The 27,484-nt window shown below is 45.8% G+C and overlaps 1 protein-coding gene across 1 annotated transcript in view; it reads right to left on the reverse strand.

The window, feature by feature from the left end:
• LOC131285661 (uncharacterized) overlaps window positions 1–10,631 on the reverse strand; it is a 72,925-nt gene extending 62,294 nt beyond the window's left edge. The window contains exon 1 of the mRNA XM_058314522.1: window positions 10,476–10,631. Within this exon, the coding sequence (XP_058170505.1) occupies window positions 10,476–10,631 (156 nt within the window). The remainder of the gene's footprint in view (window positions 1–10,475) is intronic.
• Between the last annotated feature and the right edge of the window lie 16,853 nt (window positions 10,632–27,484).

Here is a 27,484-nt window from a genome sequence, read left to right on the forward strand (position 1 = left end):
TCGCGGCTTACGAACGGAATTGATTTGTCGACATCCTGGGAATGTTTACACCCCAAACGTACCGATCCCTTGGTGCACCGGGGCCGCCTGATTTATGGGAATGTTCCCGGCGAACCGTAGAAGTTCGAGGACGTCCGAAGCGCACCAGACATCGGCCATTTGTTGCTCCAGATTGTCCCCATGAGGATGAGTTGCGCGTACTACAAAAGGCAGGCTGGTGTATTGCTGGAAGCTTTGCCCGTTTGACGTCTTCAGTGTCTACGGCTACGATAAATATTTATTCCATTTCGCCCGGGTACCGATTCCGTTGACGTGCAATGAATTCCTTCGAAAGGATGTTTACAGCCAGGGACCGGGTATGGGGTGTGAGATGATGCCACACATCCTTGATGTCATTGTCGGCATAATTTATGTCGCTAGTTTTCACAAAGCCCGCGAATTAAACTCCTCCGGAATGAATTAATAATTCCGCGCCCGAATACAAACATGCGCATTCCGCATTGGGGACTAATTGCCGGTTGATTAATCGTTCCAGTACTTCAGCCGCCCAGTGGCACAACTCCAATGGAGGCAAACATGGAAAATGGTTTCTTTATTGCCCGTATGTATTGGAAAAATCGTTAGGCTATTGTCCTTTGCATCTCAGATCTTTTTCGTGCGAGAGAATTAAAATAAAATTAAATCTGACTGGTATTTTTCAACTCGATTTGTGCATCAACTCCCAGAGCCCAACTCTTGTTCTCGAAGATAATCTTTCAATCCTGTTCTCCTCTTTCCTTGCCTAAGTTCTTGCCTGAATTCCGAACAAATGCCAACGCCATCTCCATATTAGGCACCCGGTTGGCAGCACTTAACCGACCGGCCGTCCCGAATGTGTTGAAAGACGACTATCATGTGTCGTCTGCCGCGGTGGTAATTGTCAAGATCTTCGCCCCTTCCACATCTGAATGGCGTTTTACCCCTTTTCGCACGCAAACCACAAATGGACACGCGCGTTCGTAATCAGCGCCACAAACGCCTTGGCGTGCCGGCGTGTCTAGGCGGTGCGCGTTTCTTGCGCCTTTCTTATGGCCACACCACTCCACACCCCACACCACACGCCACCCGATGGACAGTGATCAATTGCGGCGCATTGCACCGCACTGCACGGATGCACCAACCGAGTCTCGCATATGGGAGACGTTCGTCTGACAAATCAGTACCTCTCAGTGGGACGAAGGGGGAAGAAACTGGGGAATGAAAAAGAAATGAATAATGATCTGCAGGAATTTTAAAGTTGAATTCGCTAGCTGGTGCGCCACCGGGGAATGATTTATTGGATCCTGCAGGAGCCACGCTCGTGGCGATGCCGTTCTTATCCACCATTGTGTTAATTGTAGGAACCGAGTAATGCTCGATCGTTCGTTTCAGAAAGTCAGACCATCAAGGTTTCGCCCAACCTGGGTGGATTTTTTTGGATTTTCAAAAATAGTTGTACTATCAAACGTACCTAAGAAACGACACTCAGGTACAGAAGACGCTGGCGTTACGCCTGGTGCACCTTGAGGTGGGACTGTTTGTAACAATTGCACGCGAGTGACACGCGCAGGACAACTTAATGGATTTATAGCGTTTTCTTCGGCCGGCCTTCCAAATGATGTAGCTCCACGATCGCGACCTATTAAGGCTTCAGGGCTTTCGAGGACTTGTTCTACCCACAAGGATAATGAAGTAATCGCCACGGTGTGCGGGGCAACAAGTGATTCGAACCTGTCCCATCAACCCACTTGTCTTGGGGGGTAAAACAGGACCCTTTAAAACGGGGAACCAAGAGATCACGATATTCATGGCGATCTGTTTCGGAACAGTGTTCATAGTCGATTTGAAATTCAATGTGATTGTTAACAAACGATGCGTGATTAAAGATTTTATAGTGCGTTGTGCTGTTAACTGTGCGCCTACAATAAAGATTTTGTCTACATACTTGAGTGTCTCCCAGGAATTAAAGATTATAGTTGGTTGGATTTAGCCTCGTGGGTGCAATTCTTTCGGCCCTACGATGGAAACCTCATAAGTTATTTAGCACTTTTGCTAGCATTTGCAATTCTTTAAAAAGCAAACTTCTCGCATACGAGGCTTGTGTTTTCAACTCCCGAGCCATTTGTTGAAGAAGAAATCACTTGAATTCTGAACGGACTTCCACTTGGCGAGCGCTTGAAACCGTTCCAGTATCCCTCCGCACAATGTGCAGTGCCAAATGGTGCCTGTTTAGCAGCTGCCATTCCAATTCAACTACCGTTTAATGGGTTCCATCTCACCAGCAGTCCGGGTCCTGCCGTTGATGGGACTGGACCGTAGCGTCAGATTCATCAGCGCCACTTCAACACCGAGCACGGCCCGCCGTATAGCGTTGATGACGAGCGATTAGTCCGCATGTTGAAAACCGTCCGGCGATTTTTGATGCCAACGAACCTCCTCCCCCAAGAGTCCGGGTTCCGGGGCGCCTCCCGTCAAACAGACTCCATCGCGGGGCAGGGCATTTGAAACAACGAACGAAGGCGAAGAAGAAGGGGCTTGGGAGAAGGGAGGAAATTTATCATCTCAGGCGTGCAAAAGCGCCAACCATTTTGCAAATGATTTTCCAACCGTCAACATCGTCATTTCGCTCGTCAACGGCAGCGGCGATCCTAGACAGCTCTAGAGGGGCTTCGGCGGCCAATCCGAGGCATTTCGAGTGTTCAAGTGCTTTTTGAAATGCTCCCGGGCGGAGGAAAAGATTCGCCACCCTCGTACCCGGAGCCCCGGTTACCCGGGCAGGTTCATGCTGAAGTGTGCCACTGTTTATGATGCGATCTTTTCTGGAAAGTCTGTGCCTTCCACAAACCCTCCACCTCTGCTAGAAGTCTCGCAAACGGAGAGGCAAATTACTTCTCAGGAATGCCCCTCCTCGAGCAGTGGATGATGGCAAATTTTAATTTACTTAATTAATTGAATGCCCTCGCAGGTTAATCTGAAGAAATTACTTGCCATCCTCCCTGGAAAGGATCTTTCATTGGAGGTTTCATCGATCAAACAATTTGTATTCTCTTGTTCTTTCCACAAGTCAGGTTTTGGAAGGTTGTCGGGAAAATTGATACCTCATTAAAGATGATTGATCAACCGTTTATTAAATTCTCTCAATCAGAGTGATTCATCTGTTGAACCCTTCCGTAGATTTTAATTAACCACGATAGTGTTGCAGTGGAGGAAAATTCAGATTTTCGCCATTTCGAAAAATTAATCTGCCAAACCAAAATTCTCTTCTAATCGTATCATTCAATGGCAATAAAATTTGTGTTCTAGCAGCGGTTCCAGAATGGTTTCAGTTATCTAAATAACACCGAAACCTCCCGCTATTTCTTCAACTGTTTCAAACCGTTTTTCAACCACTTGAATCAGTACTTTCTCCCTGACCTACGCGAGGGAAGGAAACATAAATTTCCTCTAGCGTAAACTAACGCTCTCCATTTCGGTCGTAGGATCCTTTCTCCGTCCCGCGTTCCATGGCACACAATAAATAAACTTGCACCTCCAAACCTCGAACCGACACGAAGTTGAACGTGAAACGGTTGGAGAATAAATTATTCCACCACGCTGGTAGTGAACATCCTGCCGGAAAAAAGGAACGGTTCCCTCCCGGTCCGAAACCGGGAGAGAGAATACTTTCAAAGGATGTGCCAGGCTCCGTTGGGTTCTTTTCGGCTCGACAGCGAATGCACTTTTCCCAGGATCCCAGGATCGCATAATTTGTTTAACCGCCTTGAAGGGTACTGTGCGCAGTATGCATACACTCTATGTGTGTGTGTGTGATAAGTTTACGGGCTTGTAATTTATCAGTAACCAAATTAACGGACCTCCTAGTGACTCGCAACCAAATGCATCGCACGGAGAAAGTGCACTCTCGAAACGCTCGACGGGAAAACGTGATTGAAACACTGCCTTGAATGTTCGAATAATCGAATTTAGTCGTGTCAGCAAACGTTGGTACAATATTGTGGAAGAGAAAATTAACTTAGCTCTCTTTTCCTTGACGAAAATAAAGGAACGCACTGATTTGAGCAAACTTTGAACAAAATATTTCCAGCGCTTTCGATCAAAGTAACAATTTGAAGTGCAATTAACTAACTGCATTGGTTGACGAATTTGAATAGCGTGTGCAGCATCAATTGCTAAATTAATTCAACAAAAAAACGTGTTAAATACAGGAAAAAGAAGTTAAGATGTAAATTAATTTTGACGAAAGTGAAGTATGAAAATTTCATTTAACAGTGTAGGAAAACGTTTCCATCGAACGAGCACAATGGCTCTAGACTAATGAAGCAATTTCTCTTCCATAACACACTCCAGCGTAATCAGCGTCCGGATGGGAACTCGTTAGCAAAGGATACTTCTGGTGAGGAGAAAAGATGCAGTAGGACATTAGTGTCCATCCAGTTCAAACTGCACCACGATGGCACAACGTCAGTGCTTCAGCAAAGCGCATCGGTTTCTTCCGGGTTGTTTTTGCTAACCTTACCAACCAACCAGCCAACAAAATGGCATCATTATTGGACGAAAAAAGGCTAAGGAATTAGAAGCGTTAAAAATCTCTTCTTCTGCTGGAAGCGGAGCGGGGGAAAAAGGTGATTTTTAATTACGAAAGATAAATGTCCGTTCCTTTTTCCCGCGATGATACCGGGTAGCAATTTGGCCGGGGAAAAAAAAAGAAAATAGTCGATGAGCTGCAGCATAAAGGTAAGCCATTTTTTGCCCCATCTGCCCCCAACGCTTCGGTGAAGTAACGTAAATTGTTTGACTTTGAGCAATGGCACAGTTATTCGTTTGTGGCGGACTCGAAATCTGCATAAACATTCGTTTAGCCTTTTTTTGATTTGTTTTCGTACCCGCGTCTCTTAGCTTCCCGCCGGATGCGCCCCGCTGAGACACGTTCCGCTTTGCTGACAGGTAACTAATTGTCACGCCGTTGCAGAACGCGCCGGCGGTCCACCCGGTCTTGCCGTAAATATCGCCGAACTCGCGCCGGGAGCCCGCTGCATGATGCAATTTCTTTTGACTCGCCTGCCAAGCGCGCGCGCCCCCATTGCTCGCCATCATAAATCATATTCGCACGTGCAAATCAGTTCCCCCCCCCCCCTCCCCCTCGACCAACGGGAACGCTAATCATTAAGGGGATGAAGAGTGGAACACATGTGGAGCTGGATCGAGACGCGGGACGGGGTTGGTAAACGATCCTGTTTAGTATCGTTTGCAATTAAAACGTCCATTAACTTTGTTCGCGCCTGAAGAAGATGCGGGGTTGTGCAGCTAGTTAGCGAGCGGAACGGACTACTCAACACCAACACGCCCTGATGGACAAGACGTGCGGAAACAAACCATGACTTACTGGGTTGCAAAAAAAAACAGCTCTGAAGAGTTATGCGCGCAAACCACCATTCTTTTTCTCGCTTTCTGCCCAGCGTGTCCGGAAGGTGTGCACAATTTATTTAAATCCATAACAAAGCGTTGGACGATGATATCTCGGACACACCATCTACATTTCGTGCTGTAGAAATGGCCATGTTAAGAAGCGTGTTTGTTTTATCCGTTGTCAAGCGGGCTCGCGGAAGCGAATCTCCTACAGCTTCCTGGTTTCTTCCAATGTAGAATAAATAATCAACACTGCAACAGTGTATTGTTTGTTGCGCGTAGAAAAATCTCGAACCGTTGCGGTGAGATGTAAAAGAGAATTATTACCCTTTTAGTGAGGGAGAAAATGAATGAGAACTGTGCAAGGTTGTCACTAAATGGATTGGTGGGTCAGGTAGAACCACAAATAAAACCTTGCTGTATCGGACTTTCTCTCCGACAAGCAAATATGTGTCCAACTCTTTGTCGAACCGTACATAAATAACTCCAACGCGTAAACGCATCTGATTTATGTCTATTATTTCTCCTCACACAACGCCGTCGATACTCAATCATATCGTCGCCGTTGGTTTTAAGTAGTTTCCATTAATAAGGAACTGATTTATCGTACCATCTCTCTCGGTAACATTCGGTAGCAGTTACTGATCGACCCGTTGCATTTCAGATGCAGATGCACTTGCTCGCAGATCGTGCTTGTAAAAGGCCAGTTTGTAATTAAAAAACTATCTGCTACGGCTGGGCCACAATTGAAACCTTACTTCTTTGGCCGTTTAGGTGGAAAATGGATGGAACCACTTAGTAGGATGAACCCGTTCCAGTACAAGCACGGCCATATGTAAAACGATAACGATTTTCAATCGAAAACTGTTCCCCTCCGAGAAAACGGAAGCTACGAAGGGCGTTATCTTTCTAAACTTTACAAACTTATCATTCCCATTTAACCTCTCCAAGTGCTCTTGAACGGACGGCAGGAGCGTTCCTATTAGGATATGCCGGCATCTTCATTGCGCCACGGGAGATAAAAGTAGCAGTAAGAAATTCCAAACACTTGCGCTGTTCAGATAGCTTTGTAGATGCTTATGTTTGTTGCCTGCAGAGGAAGAGCGCATTAAAACCTGGGAAAGAAAACATCATAATACCCATCAAGAGATGGTGCTGTTATTTCTTTTCCGATAAACACAAACAGCTTCACGCGGAGTGGAACTTGCTGGACGTAAACAGGGGACTAGCGATTGCCATTTTTCCTGCTTCTTTTCAATTGGCTTATAAGAAGATAATATCAGCAATTAGTGAAGAAATTACTGTGAATGTATTTCTTAAGTTCAATTCTGTGTTTCAGTTTTTGGTAAAATAAACTGTTTGAATCCATTTATTATAAAACTTAGCCAAACATCCAACTTTTTGGCCGGTTTCTCACCCAACTGCCCAATACATCTTCACGTCTGTTGCTTACTTTGAAATTAGCAAAAGTGATTAATGTGATTGTCCCGGCCGACTCGTATTTAATTAACGCTCCCGCACTTCCTTTGTTTGTCAGCAATCTTATCTTGGTTTTGTTGATGCCAGGAGTTCACTAAACTTTGCCGAAAATCGGCAAAGGACGAACCCGCATACAAACGGAGGCACTCCGTCTGCACAAACCGCCTGTCGAAGATGGGAAAACTTTTATCGCACGTCTGACTGTCGGGGTTCTCGCGTCTAATGGGTGGATTTTTGTGCAGACCAACCATTCTTTTGTCCTCCGGAGTCAGAGGTGGAGCTATTTCAGACAGTATTCTTATCGGGCACAAGTGCCGGAATGGATGAGTGGTCGGTTCGATCTTATTCATCGATGAAATCAGGAGGAGAATATCGAAGGGTGTGGGGAGTTCGGACTTAAACAATGGCCTCGTCAATCTCAATATCCTTCACCAACACGTGCAACGGATGCTCGTTGTGATGCACCAGGTCGGTTCTATCAATCAGCAGAGGATACACTTTTTCGTAGCCACTGCCGAAAAGCTTGCATCTAAACCGGATTATTCACTCAGACACACGTACCTAATCAGTCATCCTCACACTTTGCCCCAATTCGAGCGTAAACAAAGCTTCGCAAACAGGAAAGCCTACAGCTTGACGTACGTGGATGGAAGCCACCGGAGGACAGGCTCCATTTCGTTCGACGGAAATCCTCCGGCGCTCACGATACATTTTCCTAGTTGTGGGAAAATCTCATCAAACGGGTTTACCATCGCCGCAGACAGACGCTGACCAAACCGGGACCTTACGTCAGGTCAGCAGTCGGCTTATGATAATTTCGTTCGACTGTTTGCGAACATTCACAACCACCACCACCACCATCACCACTACCATCCCGCCTGTCAAGGGGAAAGCTTTTTACCCATTTTTCCTCGAAAACCTATGCTTGAGACCATAAGCTTCCGCAAACAAACGTAATAGCATCAACCACACCACTGACGTATTTGGGAGGTGGTTGGGATGTATTTCCGGGATTTCCATCTTCAAACCGAACTCGAGAGGTACACCCTCGGTTCCTCACATCGGATGGCGAAGGCAAACTGGGACTGATTGAATTGGGAACATGCTGCCATCGTAGGCATGCTTGACAAATCTATCCGGGAAAACGGTCAACCGTATGCCGCACGGTCGTTGTCCACTTCCAGGAGACGGCCATTTTCTCCTTCCTACGGTGAAAATGCTCATGACAAGCCAAACATCCCCAGGATGCGTGTTGACCTTTTTTCCCGATTTTCATTCAAACGCCAACCAAACCAGACCTTAAGGTCTCGGTAGGCCTTGGCTATCGTTCTTCCAATGGATAACGTTATTAATAGATTATTAAAGGAAACGTTCGCATCTGGTGCGCTTGGGCTGGTTTCTTCCGGGCACCGGGGACCTTCTTTGGCGTGTGATGCTATAAATATGCGACGCAGCATGGCAAGATGAAATGTTTCTTTTCCCCGTCCCCCGGCCCCCAAAAAACCCCGACGATGACTAATCGGAAGCTTTCGGAAAAGCTTCCTATTGCTTTCCGGCAACGCCACGTGTTCGATGGGGGACCATTTTCATTTGGCAGGTTCCAACGTGCTGTTTCGAAAGGGATCGCTAAATACAGTTGCTCCCAAAAGAGAAGGTACAGTGTTGATTTGTTCCCTTATACCTAAATTATATTGGTAAATGCTCATTGAAGCTGTAAAATTCTACAAACTTGTAATAGAGGAACTTGTAACGCTCTAAATAAGCCTCTTACGAGATTGTTATAGGCCAAATTGGCTTAGTTTTAAGCCATTACCTGATAAAACACAATATTGAGAACTCACAAAAGTCATGGTACACCGTTTAGTTCTTCTGGGAATTTCTTGAATTTGATCAAGTAGGTTTAGGTAACTATGACATACAGAGTCCAGTACACCTTGCAAACTTGTTTCACGCGTAACTTCCCTGAAGATTTAAATTTTGTTATGGTGGTGTCAAGAAAGAAAACTGGCGTTGAATTGAGGAATCGAATTCCGTCACTGTAGTGCAAAGGATATTCAATGCAAAAAGCTGGTATAATAACATAGTTGGGCGGGCATATTCGTTAATGGTGAAAGAATAATAGTTCGAAAGTCCGATTAGCTGAAGAGACATCGGACACTATTTCAATGAAAATTTCTGCTGAAACTGTTCGCAGATTATTAAAAAAAATGAGTTGAATGGGAGGGTGCACGAAAGAAACTTTTCATATCTGTAATAATAATATTGATAAGATATGTAATAACACGCACACGGACTGTCAAAATCGTTAGAGGCATATTTGTAGCCATACAAGTTCCTCTATGATATGCTTGTAGAATTTTACGGCTGCGATGAGAATTGACCCGGATAATTGAAGTTCAACGAGCAAATCGACACTGTACCAACACTTTTGGGAGCAACTGTATCTACTTACTGAATAATTTACACAAAAAAGGGGTTCGCCTTGCTGCTGACGAAGCTAATGCCGAGGCACGTCTGCCAACCTGCACTGACAACCTTGACAAGCAGTAGGAAAATTTCGGAAACGCGGGAAAAACTTAACATGGAATCCAACCAATTCGTTGGAAGGGGTTTTACTCCATGAAGTAAAATATCAAGGAATTTTCTGTTCCATGTTCGAAGCAAATAAATCGTGTCATCGTTTCGGTGAAACTCCAATAAAACGTACCCGCACTTGTCATCGGTAACCTTTGCCGACGCACTCCTGGGCGTTTGCGGGAAGGGGAAGGAAATGAAAGGAAAACCACACCGGAACGATCTAACACGCCGGTCTATCTAAACCAAACCTTGCGGGGTGTTACAACAACGCCGTGGTCGTTCGTGTTGCGATAATTTATGTGACTTGCTTACAAACCGGAGAAAAAGGGTAATTTATTAATTGGTACCTCAAGCGGTACCTTCCATCCCGGTTACACGCGGTTTATTTGGTGATGCTGCCGGGGGCGGGTCGATTTGGTGAAAGTGTTTTCTGCAAAGTGTTCAGCGAAAGATCGCTCGATGCTTACAGCCCGTCGCAGCAGGGAATGGAGCTTGGATGGCTCTAAGCTTGCTTAATGTGAGCCCCTGTTTGTTCGCTGTAATATTGGAAGATAATTTATGTGCCATGGCATACATGAAACACGATCGTGGCGCGGTAAATCGACAGCCAATCGGTTGGTGTTAGCCGAAGCTCTCATGTCGCAATTTATTATTTATCGCCAAGAGTATTGCTACCGTCAGTAGACATTTTTTATTCCTGCTTCATTTAATCGCACCGATTGAGGAAGTATTGGATTACTACTGCAAATTGCGCAAAGCTTGTGACAAGCTTATTACCTATATCAGAGACGAGTATAGATCTTAAAAAAAATCGTGTGAATTTGTAATCACATGAAACAACTCATTAGAACAACTTTTTAATACATCATTCCGATTGCGGCACAGGTGATAAATATTCGAATCCTAATTAAACTCGGAAAATCCAATCTGCCTCAAAAAACACGTTAAGCAATCCGCTCCCCCGAGAATGGGAAATAAATAAATTAACCACTTACCATAAATTTCCCGCTAGCTGCCAGCGCCGCCATCGTGGTCGTGTCGAGCCCGCCGCCAACGTTGCGATGTTTCTTCAGATTTAGGGACGACTCCGGCCGATCCATCATCGTGGCGCGTCGTTCCGCTATCGCCAGCGTCGCGGATGCGGCAAACATTTGTGCGAGCAAGTCCTAGCCGCAGGAACCGAACGGGGAAAAAAAGTGGTGGAAAAATGATCCCCGGCCCAAAAACCGAACCCGGCGGAGGGATAATGCGAGCGAGTTCCGAACGTGTCGTACGGTGCCGGTTACCTTCGTTGCACTGAATTCACAACCTTTCGTTCCACGTTGGCGGAGGATCGGTGGGGAGGGGCACGGGGAAAATCCGCTCTCCCTTTACCGGACGACTTTGGCACCACGGAACGACCGTCAAACGTAACGCAAACAGTGGGGTGGGTGTGATTTTTAACTTCGCCAATAAACCGTGCGGTGCTACCTGCAAGTACCGATTTCGGGCATTACTAGCACGGCACGAGTTTTCACAACATTTACTGCGCCCCGGTGTTCCCGGTGTCGATTGGTTGACGGATCGGTCGATTTCCTTTTTTCCAGCCCGCTGCACATTCGGGCACGAGCGCCGAGACGCCTCGTCGGCGGAGATGGGGGTTTTTCTTTTCGCGTCCGGAAAATTGAGTACACGCGCTATCATGCCGTGTGATCATCGGCGGGATGGCGGGACCATGAATGGCGGTCGTTGTCTGCCGATCGAGCACGACTTCCGAAACGAATCATCCTGGGTGATCGGGTTTTATGTTGCTCTGCCTTCGGTGCACGGGATCAACTTCTTCGCCGGCAGCTCAACGGGGCGGAAGTGGCTTGGGAGCGAACCGTGGCCATCGGGGCGGGGAACATTGCGAAGGGGGTGACGGATGTAATGGCAAATTTGTTCGAACGTGCACTATCGCCCGGGATGCATCGTACGCGTCGTAAAGGTGTTCGTCACTTCGTGAGGCAGGTAGTAAAGTTCATCGGGAAATCGAACGACAACGATAAGACAGGCGCGATGGGATGAACAATTTCCCCTCGGAAAACGTGCAGTGCATCGAGGCAGCGGTTTGCTTATTCTTTGACTTTCGTCTTATGCACACGTTACACTTATTTTATCGAGGCATTTTTTCCCCCGTCCGCACAATATCACATTTTCACAGCAACGACACTTTTCCACCGGATCCTAGCGAAAGAAGACACTTGCATTAAATAAATTCAATTCATGTTGGACGATTGTTCTCGATTGTTGATTGACGTATATTTTTAAAAACAGTTTACAAATAACATCGATCACTTAAAAATAATGTTAAATTTTTTACCACCAAAGTCACGTGGTTTCTAAATATGTTTTACTAAAATGTGATTAGCGTTTCTTTTCACAGTTTTATTCACTATTCTCGGCAATTTGTAGAGACGATTCACACTTTCCGTTCGTCAATTTTCCGTTTAAACACCTCGGCAGTCTCTTCCGGGCATCCTTTTAGCAATGTACTGCGCCAAAACTGTGCGACACGCTCCACTCGACCACGAACCACGTTCTTCTTTGATGATGCTTGGTGCTACTGTCTTATTTCATGAGTATTGATTTTTGCCCGGACATTGCGACACTTTCCACTCTTCCTCGCACGAAGACTGTCTCTTATCGAATATTCGCAACCGAACGCATCAATAAGTGACTACACTCCACGGAAGGAAAGCGAAGTAAAGGCATGCAAAAAACGAGCCATTTCTGCACGTGCAAACGGGCGGAAAATAGAAGCTTGTTCTAGAGGGTATGTGACTTGGAATTAGTCTCTCACCCTCCAGCCGTTCCTTGGGTCAGGCTTGTCACTGGATACATCGGGGAAGCCTTAGTAGTGTTCAAAAATATTTTTACTTTTCCATCCACTCTGCGGAAGCATTTGGTTTTTGAGCGAAGCAGAAGCTACCCGATGTGGATGGCTCTTCAAAGCCAGACAACCTCCTCGCCCCTCGCAAGGTTTCATCTTTCATTTCATACAATACTTTTTCCACAAAATCCAAAAACCACACTCCATCCAAAATCACCGTCGCGTCTTCACATCGCAAAGCAAAACAAAAAAAAAAACTATCCAATTTCCACTTCGCTGTCAGTAAGTTTTTCCCTCCGGGTGTTCCAATGTTTTCCTTGCGAGATTGTTTTCTTTTCAATTTTCCCTCCCTCCAAGCTGCTGCGACTTTAATTTTGCGTGGCTCGGCACAAGGTCGGCCGAAGGTTAAAAATAGGTAAATCTTCATTAGCATCGAAATGGACCTTGGATCTTATCATGATCCTTTATCACCCGTCCGGGGGCACACTTTCGCTCCAACGACCCGACCCCGCTCATTCTTGGGGAACCAACGTTTTCTTTGCCTTTGACAAGAATCTTTCAAGGAAGAAGCACCGTCGGGTGAAGGTAGGGAGAAATTTCTTTTTGAAATGCTTCACTCTCTACCGACTCCCGGCGAATGATTACTGCTTACGGACTGGAGTGAATTTTGTTTGATGTTTCGTCGGTTGACGAAACGGGAAGCATTCATAATTCAGTCGTTCGAGGCAACGAGCCCTTCCGGCCCGCCCGGGATTGAACCATCCGAGGAATGGGCCGAAAATAGATTGGGCAGATTTTTGTACAGCTTTTCTTGCACGAGCGAACCGCAAGAAAGGGCGGCGGATGGGCTGGAATTTTAATCATCCGTCGAAGCGGCTTTGAGGAGCGGAAAAGTTATTGATTCCTTCTTATCGCTCACGGGTGATGTAATACAATCAAAGCAGAATATCGATTCGGTGGAGTCGACGAAAAATTCCCATAAATAACGGCAATTCAAAACCATAAGTGATAGGCATTTTTTCGGTGTTGATTCGATACATGTTCTCGAATTAAACCGGGGTAGCGATGTTGGAACGAAACCGAGTTGAAGTTGTAATTCAAAATCCAATCGATCTGACCTTTCTGGACGGAATCATTAACAATTATCGATTCGATAATTTGCTCCTTCCTCTTTGGTATCGACGAGCCGGCAAAAGTCTACTTCATTCAACTTCCTCCGATCGCTCGGCTTGCAGAGGAAGGTGCGTTAATCCTCCAGCAGAAAAGACAATTTTTATAATCCCACCCCAAAGAATGTCGTCTTCCGATGCAGCAACAATAACATTTTAATTACAACACCACACCAACCGCAACAATGCCAGGCCAATCATTGTGCTGCATTTGCGAGTCGCGCTCATTAGCTGCAGCCATATTTTTGTTCCACTTTATTTCGCAGCCAAATGCCACAGCGTTTTGTGTTTTACGACGAGAGGACTGTTTTCCCCACGCACACGTTAAGTCGACGGTAAACAATAAAATATTGATTGGTTCGCGAGGCGAGCTCAAACAATTTTTATGGCAACAGAATTTGCGCCACCAATATATGATCTGGCCTTCGGAATGGTTTCTTTTACGACGATCTCGACCTGGCGATGGATGAGACGTACAATTTCAACCGTTCAGTTGCAGTTGCGAGAAGGAACAAGAGTTTTACGACAAGCTTAACTTGTTCCGAAGAGTTCAATTAAGACATGATCCTCGAGCTGTGTGTAGTTTAACACCTTTTTAAATGCTTGAGATAAGATCTTCGTTTTCAGGACCGTCATCTTGTCGTTTCATTGTTGAAATAGTAATATTAAATCAATGGTACAATTCTTGTTTCAATGAAACCTAAGCCACGCCGCGCAGTGTATTAAATTAACCATTAAGCCATGCAAACCGGAATGCAACAAAGTTTCTGGTGAAATGAATATCATATTGGCTTATGATTGCAGTGCAACTGCAATCACTTAATGATGTTAGCATCGCGGGAGAAGGTGTAGAAAAACTACATCCCATAAAAACGCCCCATCGATTAGCGATTAACTGTACAAAACGTGCGTCTAGACATGGCATGGTCGCTTCCACCACTCCCTTTCGTTGGCGTATCATTATGTAAAACCTCCCCCTGAGAAACGACTTTCCGATGCCTGTTTGCATTACGCCATCGTCATATCACAACCAAAGACCACACTTCTGAGCGGGTGACTTTTCGCTGCCTCCAAGGAGCGAATTTCCTCCAGGGCCAAAGTCGCCCGCATGTGTGTGGCATTTGGGTGAATTAAAGCCGTATCGAAACAGCCGCAAGCTGGAGGCAATGCACAGCCATTGATCATAAGCGATCCGCGATCGAGAAAGTGCGGAGGTTTGGCGAAGAGATGAAAAACAGGGTTGGTTTATTTACTCACACACACACACACGGGTAATCCATGGGAACCGTACACGTGAAATCGCTTAAAGGAGGCTCGGATCGATCGGTCAAGGGGACACATAAATAATAACAACACCTTCGCCGGTCCTGGCTGGGCATCCCACCCCGGCTTAAGATCACGATCTTTCCACGCCTCTGAGGCGAAGACCAGCTTCCAACGGAAGATCGTGAACGGGTCGTCGATTGCCTTCAGCGCCGGGGAACCGAGGGAAGCTTTTAACGCCCGTCCGCCCCCTCGATCGCAATTGATTTAAAAACGGTCTCTCGGTGGTCTCGGCTTGGAGGCTGTACCATCCAGAGCTACCTTTAAACTCGTACCGTTTCACATCCCGGACGAGTACGGCAGGAAAATGGCACCGCCGTAACCGCAACCTAATCCGACCATTGCTTTTAAGCCGCCAAATTATATTTGCCACAAAGTAGCTGATCAATTGGCCCAGCGGTTTCGAGCTCGCCGCAGAAAATTCAGATTAACCTGGATTAGCGAGGAAGTGAGTGGGTAACGTGGAAACGCATAATTTCCATCATTTGAAACGGTGATTATTTTTCTCCCAGGTACAGCCGGGTTGAAAGAAAATGGCTACCGCGGGCGAGAAAAGGCCCGACGAAGCCGGTTTCTTGTGATTTATCAGTTGACACTCGCGCCCGTAGTAATAATCTCTGCTCGGTGGCCTATGGTTAGCAAGGAGCTTCCGAGGTGCGAACGAATGGTAGCGTGGAAAAAAAAGACTAGACAAATGGGCTTTATCGTTCGAATGGTTGTGTGGCCTCCATCTTTGGCGGCTTACTGGTTTCCGTTAGCCGGGAGGCATGGAATTAAATGCAATGCCTCCGGGAAAGTAAAATATGCAAAACGGTTGCAAGTCTAACTCGCGGGACAAAAGATTGCATATCACGGAAGCTTGATTTATTTGCCTTTTTGTACGCAATTTAATGCACGTAACACTCGTTTAACACATGCTGGAAACTTTCGCGTGTTGATGGATTAAAAGAATTATTTTAAGTAGGTTTTTATCTTCCCAATTACGACGTTTTACAAAAGCAGAAACGAAGGACGGATGAATAAATAAACAAAACAAAAATTGCCGACTCAACGCCGGGAAACATTCTTCCCCAGCACGGTGGGGAATGAAATTTTCCTCCCGATTCATACGTCTCGCACGATGGCAAAACACTCAAACTTTTCGTACGCCAGAAGCGAACTTTTCCCCACCGTCACACATTTATCAAATGTCTTTATTTGGCAGCTGCTTACGTTGCCGGGAAAAAGCGATGGTCCATGTAGGGTGCCCACATCCATGGGGTGGAATGGGTCGGGAGGGGAGGGAAAGTGGTAATATAATTTCTCTCAAACAACCCGGTATCCGTCGGATGCTGTTTTGCTTGACGTGGCTTGCTTCCGTTCTGCACCTGGGAAAGCTCGATTTGTTACGCGCGAGAAGGAATAAAAACCCGGACGAAACGAAAGGATTCACGGCACGAGGATTTTTTCAGGGGTATTTATTTTTATTCTCTTCCCTTTTGATTACGCCCGACAGTTACTCGCAACTACTGTCGAGCCGAGTTTCCCTACCGTTTGGGGAAGTAACGGAAAATTTATGACAAACCATCCGCTTTGGCCGAGCCGTTAAAGTTCCCAAGCCCCGGAACGAGGTGCCAGCGGAAAGTTCTTCTCTGCTCTCTTTTTCAACTCCCCGGGTTTGGGAAAACTTTTTCCCACCGAGCAGTAAACTTGTGGCCCCCTCTTCTGGTTGTGCTAGTGCTACGCACCCCAAAGGAAAACTGCCAGCTTTGCCAGCCCTTTCGCGTGTGGTGTGGCGCAAACTAAATAAAAGCTCAGCTGTGTTTATGTTGCGTGTTGTCCTTCCGAGCGCCTGCCAGCGCGGGTCTCACTTCCGTAATCTACCCAATACGTTCCCCCCTCTCCCCCGCCCAGCCACTGTTTGCCCGGCCCCGAACAAAACCGCAACCGCAACGTCTGTTTAATATTAGCATAAAGATAACGATCGCCCTGCTGCCGAGAAGGATGGAGTTTTCCGGCTACATCTGCCCCGGCATGGCAGCGGGGCAAAGGCTGAAACGCCTAAGCCCAAGAGTACACCATCGTGTAGCGATTTTTCCGGCAACAAACTTCCCCCAAACCGTCGCCTGCTTCCTCCACCCTGCGCTCGCATCCATAAAGTTCACATCCTTCCGATTGCGTTTCAGGACATCCGTATTTATTCCCGTATTGCGATCGGGCGCCCCTCCCAACCGGCACTACATCCTTAATCTTACGGTTTGCCTGGGCCATATTCGATTTTACTTGCCCTTTCCCTGCGCCATTTAGTGCCTTTCCGTTCCTATACCGCCCGGAAATCCTTACGAGGCTCGGAAAGTGGCCGTGTCATCGGCGCGCAGACGGCGGCATCCTTCCTATCGATCAACCTTGAAAAACACGAAACGACTGTGGGCGGCTCATTATCATTCTCAATGACGTTCGAGAACGGCGTCGTTGACTGTAATGGGAGCAATATTCGCTGATGGAAAGATAGTGATCGTCTTTAAGAATATATGAAGCTTAAAATTTATCTAAAGTACTGGTTAATACCCGTTTAATATTCGTTTTTGATTCTTCTTCGTTTAACATCGTTTTTGATTGACATCATAAAAGATGGCTTTTTTGCCATAAGCCATGCGATAATTTTTATGTGGTTATACTATAGCTTTTAAGACATATCCATTACATATTTTAGCTTTTTTCTGTTTGGAGTTTTGTGTACACTAAAATCTCGACCAATACTCGATTTTGAAACTGTCCACTCATTAAGTCTAAGCACTGCAGATGTTGTTGAAGATTTGTTTAATCATGATTTTTTGATCAAATCATCTAAATTTTAAAAACTTGTTCTAACTGTTAAATTAAAGCATAACTCTCAAATAAAGAGTAAAACCCATAAATACTTTTTCAACCCCTTCTTCCCCGAGCATCGCCGGAGTGTCCTGCTAGTTTTATATATTTTTGTTTTAAATGTTTATTGCCCTGATTGTTTTTACTTATTCAAATCTTACTTTTGTTAGTTTTCTCCTTTTATGTAAATAATTGTTCGAGATTTGTAACGTGTAACGTGTAACGAACCGGGTACCAATGATTTGTTATCGTTAGAGATCGACCAGAAAAACAGTTCTTTCCAATACGAACAAAAACACTCAATCCTAGGGAGAAAATGCCATGCTTGCGTAACTTGTCTTGTATTTATGTTCCCGATCGACTCGGTTCGAAGAAACTGGCGGAAAAACAATATCGTACCACTCCAATGTGGCACTTTTTCTTATTCCAACAACAAGCCCAGCTTCATACACTCGTTCTCGAGCCGCACAAAACACGTAAGAAGTGGAGGACCAGCGTCAAGCTTTTCCCTCGTCCCGATCCTCTGCTGACATTTGTCGAGTTACATCACCGAGCAGCGGCTGGGAAAACTGAGACCGCACCGGTAAGGCTCTGGTGTATGGGTTTCCCATACATGCCATACGCAGCACAATGGGCGGCACACAACTAACAAGCGAAACAGTAACCGAAACGAGAAAAACCAATGTACGCCACGGCCAACATCAAGCCATCACGAAAAACTCCCATGAAGTAACAAAACGAAAACTGCTCTTCATTCGGTTCACTTTTTTTTCTATTTGGCTCCGAGGGGCCTGGTTTTTACAGGGTTGTATTATTTTTTCCCATCACAAGCACACACACAGGCACACCGTTCCGATTCGATGCTGGATGTTCTCATTACACTCGAGATGTCGCTTCGATGTTTTTCCCTCTTAGCTACCGCTGTGTCCTTGAAATGGAAATGTACACCCAACATTTCCAACGCATGCCATTTCCACCGCGGGAAATTTACAAAAAGGTACAGGAAGGTGCCGGAAAAAAAACTGTGCACCCTCCCCGCTGGGAGGGCTGGCATTGTGTCCGAGGAAACCCACGTACGGGTATGCAATATCGAGCCGACATCGGACGAATACATTCCCGGTAGCGGCGCGCACATACATACAGCATACGGGCAGGAAAACAAAGCTTTCTTTCCGGAAAGGAGGCCCTGGGAAAGCTGGATTTTTCGCTTGGCGAAAAGCCCCCGAAACGATTTATGACCCATTGAAGGGGGTCGGGGGCTTTCTATCGATGGAAACAAATTGGTATTGGCAGTGAATAGAAATGGCGGCCAGCTTCGTCGGACAAATGTCCGCCCGGTCTGGGTGGTTGGCGGGCGTTTTCTGTTTTTTCTCTGGCTCATTGAGATAATTGCAAACCGCAACAAATGGTCCATGACGCTAAGATTTACGAGAGAAATGGTGAAAAAGAAACGTAATTAAATTCTTTATATGTCCTATGCTTCTCCCTAAACACAGGTAAAAAGCAATACAATCTCTTGGAAAGAAAAACCTTCGCTCAACTGAGTAAAGCATATTTTACTTTATGATATTTACAACATTTTTTCAACTCCACACTGTTGGAAGATAAATTCACATACAGAATGAAATAAAAAGAGAGCTCACAAGAAACCAACCATAGCATATGTATTTGAGCGTACACTTTATGTTTAATTAATTTTCATCCATTCTAATAACTTTCCCAACCACAGCCATTCCCAAAAGCAAACAAATTCCGTTGGTCGCAAGTCGACGGTAGGTGTTTTGTTACTTTTAGATGCTCAAGCAAAAAACAAACCCCTTTTCAGACCAAGCCGAAAGATGGTATTTTGAGGGTGTGTAAATAAAAGTCCACACATGCACATGCACACGTGGCATTCCGGTGGCATTCCGTCCGGAATTACGAATCATAAACCAGCGCCGAGCGTACTGAGCAATGCTCCATCCCAAATGTAAACCTCCATCAGCAAAACCCTCTGGGAAAATGAAGTCTCTTTTTCCGGCCCACGGGTTGCCCGGAAAATCGGAACCAAAGCTGGGCGAAACCTGCGCCCACATTTTCCGCTCCCCGACCCGCCTCCCGGCAACGGGGGAATGCGTATTAAAAGCCAGGCAAAATGTTTTGCTTATTTATGGAGATTAACTTTTCCGGGGGATGTTACACTGCATTCTTCGGCAATGGCAGCTTCGGTCCGCTTCCGTCTGGTGGCGGTTCGAGAAAGCACCGTGTACGGGGTGATGGTGATATTTAATTTCCCAACGATAAAAACCGACGCTCCCTCGACCGCTTTGGGAAAGCTAGGGGTTCGCCAAAAGCTTCGTACGCATAACGGAACGTTACGCAATGAAGACGCGGCTGTGGCCGGAAAAGCCGGAAAGGTGAGACCGACTGGATGCCGCACGGGTCGCATACCGTGCGCTATATGTGGTGAAATGGAAACATAAATCCCCTTCGGCCTTCCCTGCGGTTCCGGTGTCGCGCCGTCCCGAGGCGAAAGTTCAAACTTCACACCGGTTAAAAAAACGAACGGGCAAAACATCGTACAAGGCATAATGCGCCTCCATCGGTTCCGGTGGCGAGACGAATCCGAAAATCCGACGACGATGACGACGACGACGGCACAGCGAGGTCACTGATTAATTTCGCCTACCATTTCAGACGCTCGAAGCCAGATGACGAGGCCATTATGGCGCTTGGCTTCGGTCTCGTCGTTTTCCTCCCGCGTGCAGGGAAAAGGATTACTCGCCTAAAGCAAGCCGACACGGGGGTGGGGGAACCGGGAGAACGATGCCAAGGCCACCAAGGCGAGGTGGGACAGAGTTCAAAGACGACGAATTTTGTAGACGCAAAAGAAACCACCCCGGTAATTTCCCCACCCAGTGCCAAGACGGAACTTCACGGGAGAGGGGAACGCGAATGTGACAATTGAGAAATTTAATAATGAATTTATTCGCCAGCCTTTCTGCGCTACGAAGAGCGTGTCTTGCGAGAATAGCAACAAACAATTTTTGGGGAGAAAAGTTTGTACATTATTGCATATAGCACCGGTGACAATATTTGCTTTAAGGTCACAATTTTAATTAAAAAGATCACAACAAACACGACACGTTGCGTCAGAGTTTTTCCAGGTAAATATATTTGCTGTAATTAGGCAAAAAGCCGGCTGAAGAACCTTAAGACGCCAAATGGCTCAAGTATTTTTACTCGCCCAGACAATCGGAAGCAATGGTTTCCTTTTTATCTTTTCATTGTATTTTATTTTTAGTGTTTGTTGTTTATTTTTAATTTTGGACTACCTTAAGCGTTAAGCTATATATTTAAACATTTCTTTTTTTATATATTTTTTCCTGAAGAATACATTTTCCACCAAGAAAAAGACTCCACCTAGTTTACTTCATAAACTTAAAATGATTAAATAGAACTTGGACTAAACGGATCGCACCTCTTTTTGCCTTTAATTTGTCGATGCATAATTTGTCCGTGGTTTTCCCGACCGTCCTTCCAGCAACCGGCTTTGAGGTGAATTGCAAACTTCTCCTTTCGGTAAAGAAAACCCTAAAAGACAAACTTGGTCTTGTGGGCGAGCCGGCACCTGTTCTAGTGACAGCGTGGTAAGTTCCCAGAAATGCACGGGTAATTTGTAGAAAGTTTTGTGGTGTCAAAAGTTTTGGCAAACGCAAACTACTGGCTGGTTCGTGCCGGAAAATAAATAAGTGGACGAAAAGAGCAACAGCCAAGCCGAGGAACAAGCTAGCGACAATCGTTCCGTGAAACACTTTGATCACTTTAATCGCCACGGCGAGCTTCTTTGAATAGTTTAATTCATTTAAATTAGGAATGGTGGGATTAGATAAACTCACACAAGAGCGAGTTTTTTTAAACCGATATAGAACAACAAATAAAGCAAATGATACATATGACGACATCCAGGACTGAAAGTAAATCATTACCAATCAAATAATATGGAGCCGTCTCCATTTGATGTAACCTACTTTTCCGACGGACAAACCACAACCGGGTTTTATGCTTCCTCCAGATAATCAACTAGCACAATAAACCAAACGGGAGATGAAACATGAAGCCAAAAAAGAAAAACGAACAACACAAATGCCACATCGGACAAGTTCATAGCTTCGAGCAAGCAAAAAAAAAAGCAAGGATTCAGCTGACAAATATGATTATCCTGCCGAGGAGTTGCGGAAAAGTTCGTTCCATTTTCCCTGACCTGGGCTACTAAATGGCCCATCATGGACCATTGGAGACCGTCGCCATTAAAGAGCCATCCTCCACCGAACGGGGTTCCTTCTGGGAAGATTATCCTTCCTCTTTTCTTTCCAAACCCGTCCTTCGTTCGTGTCCGCTCGGGCCGCAATCAAAATGCTGGTGGAAACATGGTTTTGCGTACAATGTGGCGCAGCACGACGCAAAGGATACGGATTTGTCCTTTGCTGTGCCCACCTTTGGCCGCAATTCGATGGATTCCGAGAAGGGGCCATCGGATTGTTGAATTTATTTGAAACCCCGCACAAATAAACCCTCACAGTTGAATGTACCGTTGAGAATGCCATTAGTAAAGCGCACGGAATGGCGGCTTAAATATTCGATTTAAAAGTAAAAAGCAACATTCGATGATCCCACCAAGAAGAACATTTGAAGTAAACTGGAGGAAAAAAAACGGTTCCCAAAGAGGTTCAGAAAAACTTAGGATCGACGGAGTGTTTGGAGTGGGATAAAGGAAAAATCAGTGTCCCATGAACTTTTTCACTGACCTCTCTCGCCAAAGGCGAGCTCTTACGCGGGGAGATAAAGGTCTAAGACAAAAGAACCCAAACCCACCCCCACTAATATAACGCAAACCCTTAACGTCTCCCCAAAAAAACCGAGTTATCGGACAATAACAGAAGGAACAAAAAAAACGTGTCGTAACGACGGGGATAAAGAGACCAAAAGTTTACCAGCTGGAAAACTCCGACCGGGAATTCAATTATTATTCCATTTTAAGTTTATATCTTCTTCTTTTCCCATTCTATCCGTTTTCAGTTTATTTACCCCGCTTAGCTCGTGCGGGAATTTAGTTCGTTCTCCGAAAACTCTTTGATAGCAACGGGCTAGACGAAATCTATCTCGAAGACCCCGAAATACGAGAAAACCCTACCAGGAAAGTGCAAGGAGTCACGGACAGGCTTTAGAAACGTGTTTTAATTTAAATTAAAAATTCTCCACCCGGTTTTGGAGCGGATTTTCGACCGAGATTTCCACAACCACACTATCGGATCGATATTCGGGCACTATCCGAGAATTTCAGATTTGGAAATAATTGTGAGCTCAGGTGTTGAGGTTTTCGAATAGGCAAGCTCCTTTTCTAGAACACGGCATTGGTAAAATATTTAAAATTTATTCAATTTAGAAGCGTAATATCGTTGTGGTGTAATTTTAAGCACCAGTTTCGACAGCTCGATAGCAAAACATTGCATGAACAAATCGTTCGTGATAAAAGGTAACAAAGCGAAAATCGGGGACCTTTAAAGTGAGTCTCATTTCCCGAGGAACTCTTGCTCCCTAGCGTGCCACTTTCCATAACGCTTTCGTTTCGTTTAGTTGATGGGTTTTGAGTCAGGTTAGCTAATCCCACGCTATCATTGCTCCACCTGACCTCCGGACTTAACTAATCTGTGCCAACTGAAACAACACAAATCCGGGCACTGATTTGAGACCAACCTTACGCTCTTCAGTCCCTTTCCCGAGTGAGTTGGGCGGTGAAAAACCTCGCTAGCAGCACCGGCGATAAATTTCCTTCCGGGAGCTTCCACGGTGTTGTGCATTACCACTGCTACACACATACACACATACAAACAGAGTCACATGAACGACAACCTGACCCTTTCACCCTCAGGGGCCTTCGATTAAGCTTGGCGATTACTTTTTTATAGTCAGCAATTTGCGTCGGCTACCTTACCGTGTATGTATCGTACTCCCATTGTCAGGAGGCCCCCGCCGGCGGGCCCGGAGATTGGCCGAGACAGCCGAGGGGTTTACTGAGACCGGTGCGGACAATAACGGGCTCCAAACGATCACCACCAGCTACACCCCCCCTGGGAGGGTGGTCGAGGGCAATTGTGTCATTCTATTTATTGGTCCCAATTTGCCTATCCACACTGCCAACGGTATCCTGATGGTGATGCTGTCCTCCCACCGGGTCCCTTTCTGGGGCCCCAAGGTGGGGGGGGTGGGGAAATTAATGACCCAAACAGCGCTCGAGCGTTCCAACATGTCGCCACCCAACCGGCGGATGCTGGAGGCATCTAAATTTTACAGTTTGTGGCGCTATTTTTAGCACAGGCACGAGGAAAGCATTACGAAAGCACTTTTCCCCACTGCGGCCACGGCTATCATCATCAACGCTGGTCGCGTTCCGCAAACAACATCAACCGTCTCCTTCCTCCCCCGGCGGATCCCTCCCGTCAGAAAAGTCACACGGGAGAACGCGAAAAGGTGAAGGGATGACCCGACCCGAGGACAGGACAAAGCTTTGAAGGAGCGGACGAAAACAAAAAAAAACAACATGACCATTCTGTCCCGGAAGCAATAAACAAAAGGAAATATTAATTTTTACCCTGTTGGAAACACATTTTTCAACCGCGCCTCGCAAGTAAACAAACGCTTCAAGGTTACGATGGCACTTCCGCTTCCGTTCCACGGGACGCGTGGACGTTTCCGACCGCGAACGGTGGAATAATTTCACTGCTAATCTCTGGCCCTCTGGCCGCTGGACACCATCCCTTCGCACAGTGTCGTTTGCTACTTTTCATTTTACTTCGTTTTCCCTGTTGTTTCTGGAACGCTTTAAGCTTTTCGATTCCGGGTCGAAACTTTGATACTGATACGTATCGTTTCCCGTTTCCCAAACCACGCCGGAAGGCTCACACATACACCGACCGTGTGATCGGATTTGGGGCGGGGGGGGGGGAGGCTCGATCTCGTTGGTAAAAAAGTTTTCACCCCACCACGGAAAGATTTTCCACCATTCGCTTGGGTGTTAGGGTTCGAAAGCTTCTTTTTGGAGCGAATAACTGCATGGAGGCGCGTTGGCAATCAATAGCATATTTAAATTAGAAAACTTTTCCCAAATTCCCTTCCCGCGATACCCTCCCCCACGCCATCCCGGAGAGTGCAGGAAAATGCGGGCGTTAACGTGCGTTTGCTGCCAGCGCAACCAAGCGGACATTTTTGCTGACTCCTCGACGTGGCGAATAGTTTGAGCCTGTGTGTGTGTGTGTGTTTGAGAGTGCTGAACGAAAATTTTATGCTTCCCAAGAATGGTGTCGACGACCGGCTGATGCCGCCTGTCGATGCTGGCTCCTTATGCTGGTTTGTTTCTGCCGCTGCCCGTGCGAATTGTGAGTAATGGGCTGGAAGTGGCATAAAAATGCAAACGATGGATCCTTGCGTGCGCTTTTTTACTTTATTTTCCGTTTTTTAGAATGCCATTTCCCGCACATTCACATCGACGGGGGTGCGACGTGTTGGCGAATATTTTGAAGCGAGGGGGGTTCCCATGGTTGTTGGATACATTTGCGACAAGCTTGGGACGTTGCGCCAAGCTCGTTCCAATAGATTGGGGACAACGTTTAGCGGGATTTGAAATTTATTGCGCTCATTTCCGCCGAACGATGCCTTATTTCCGATGATCTTTTCTTGGCCGTTTAGCTGCGAGCTTATGTTCGACCACTCAAAAGTAATGAAAACTTCATCAGGTTTGGAAACAATTTCAGTCGTACCAAACGACATGTATTCTATTGCAACTTTTCCATGTTCCTTACTGTTTTGGTTTCACAGTAATGTTCGTTCGAAATCCCTGATTTTTTTTATTCATTTAAGTAGTAGTAGTAGTAGAAACCGTATATTTGGTTGTAATTCAGTATGGTACATAATACATTTGTAGACAGTTTTTTTAACGGGTTCGATCACTTCTTCTTCTTCTTCTTCTTCTTGGCGTAACGACCTTGTTGGTCATGCCTGCCCGTTAAGGGCTTACGAGACTTGTTTCCCTGTTGTACGTGGATAGTCAGTCCTCTCGTAAAGGGGAGGGTCCGGTCTCAGTTGGGATTCGAACCCACGCTGTCGAGGTGGGCCGATTTTCTAACCGGCGCTACCGCTCGGCTGTCGCGGACCCCGGGGTTCGATCACATCCTCGTTATTTGTAATAACATTTAAGCTAGTCAGTTGGAAATGGTATGCAGCCTGACGGCGTATTGATGAAGTTCAGTGGGAAAATTGGTTTTTTATTCATTTAAGCGATTAAACATTCAATGCAATTATTCATCAGCGATAATAATAATTTGAAAAACAGGCATAAGTTAATAACCTCAAACCGTACATTAAGTAACGACAGAATCTTTTAAACCAATATCTTATAACAATAAATCCTTCAGTTTTTTTAGTTTTCGAGGTTTAGTGTCCAAAAGTACTGCATTTGGAGCAACTTAACTGTGATAAATCTAAAACATTTTTGCTTTTCATACTTAGTCTGAGTTTACAAAATCCACCTAAGTAAATATAATTTTCGTTCAAATTTTACCAAGCAGAAAACAATGCAAAATCCATTTCCTGTTAATGATTTTGAGTACGTTTAGTTAAGAAAATATTTTCACAAAGTTGTTGCTTTGAACTTTTTCACATTTCCTATACTTGAGTCAGAAACGTCTTTCACAAAGTTGTCTCAATTCAATGAAAATATTGTATTTTTCTTTTAAAAACTGTCACATTTGTGCTGTTTCTTCAGCAACGTAGCTTTGCTTCTTTTGTAATTCCTGCGAACACAACAGCCAGTCAATCCTGGATTACGTTTGACTTGAAAAACACACGTAAAACATACCCAAAAAAAAACCCCACCCGGTGGAAAAACAAACTCTCCCTTTAACACCTATCTATCCGCCGTTAGTTATCGCGTGTTCGTGTTGAATAAAGCCGCCGAAAAGCAAATTCATAAATCGTTCGTACGTACGTTCGGTTCGGTGCCGTTCTTTTGCCTTTCGAAAGCCTCTTGTCCTTTTGCCGGCACCTCGTCCCAACAAAAGCTAAAGGAACAACCGACTGCTAAAGCCACCGGTGGCCGGTAATGCCACCACGAAGGACCGACAGCCCGAAGGACGAATGCATTCAGCCGTTCATTTCCATTTCCATCGTCAATCGACCGACGAATCTGTTCGCCCCGCTTGGCCCCCCCACGCCTTCCTCATGTTCAGCCCCGGCAGCCAAGTCTTTATCAACCGGCCGGAAAGATTTCTTTCATCCGCATGGGAGTTCTCTGGTTTTTTACCTCGACACTTCTTCTATTGCTTCGTTCTCCGGTACGGTTTCTTCTGCGGACCATTCCGGTGTGCGGGCATTTATGGTTTCTGTTACGATGGATATGCTCCTGGTTTTACGTTCTTTTTTTTTGCCACCCAGAAAGAATACTTTAAAGCCGCACCAAAAGAGAACAACGTACCAGGAGAAAATTGTGCTTAAATTCCGTAGCATAATCCAGGCTGTGTACTAGCGACATGTTTCAGGACGGAAATTGTAATCCCATTCGACGGTTTCTGGCATTAAAGGCTCTCCAATGCCTCAGAAACGGGCTCTTTAAGGAGCGGTACGGGCGAATGTACCGAGTCAAACACATCCGTGTAGAATTTTCGCTAAATATTCCCGAACGGAATTCTGTGCACGGCAAAGATGAGAGCGCTACCGCAAGGGAAAATCCGGGAAAACCCGCACCAGACCAGTGGTGGATGGCGCAGTGGTGGATGTGGAA

Source organism: Anopheles ziemanni, chromosome 2, assembly GCF_943734765.1.
Source record: "Anopheles ziemanni chromosome 2, idAnoZiCoDA_A2_x.2, whole genome shotgun sequence".
NCBI lineage: Eukaryota > Metazoa > Arthropoda > Insecta > Diptera > Culicidae > Anopheles > Anopheles ziemanni.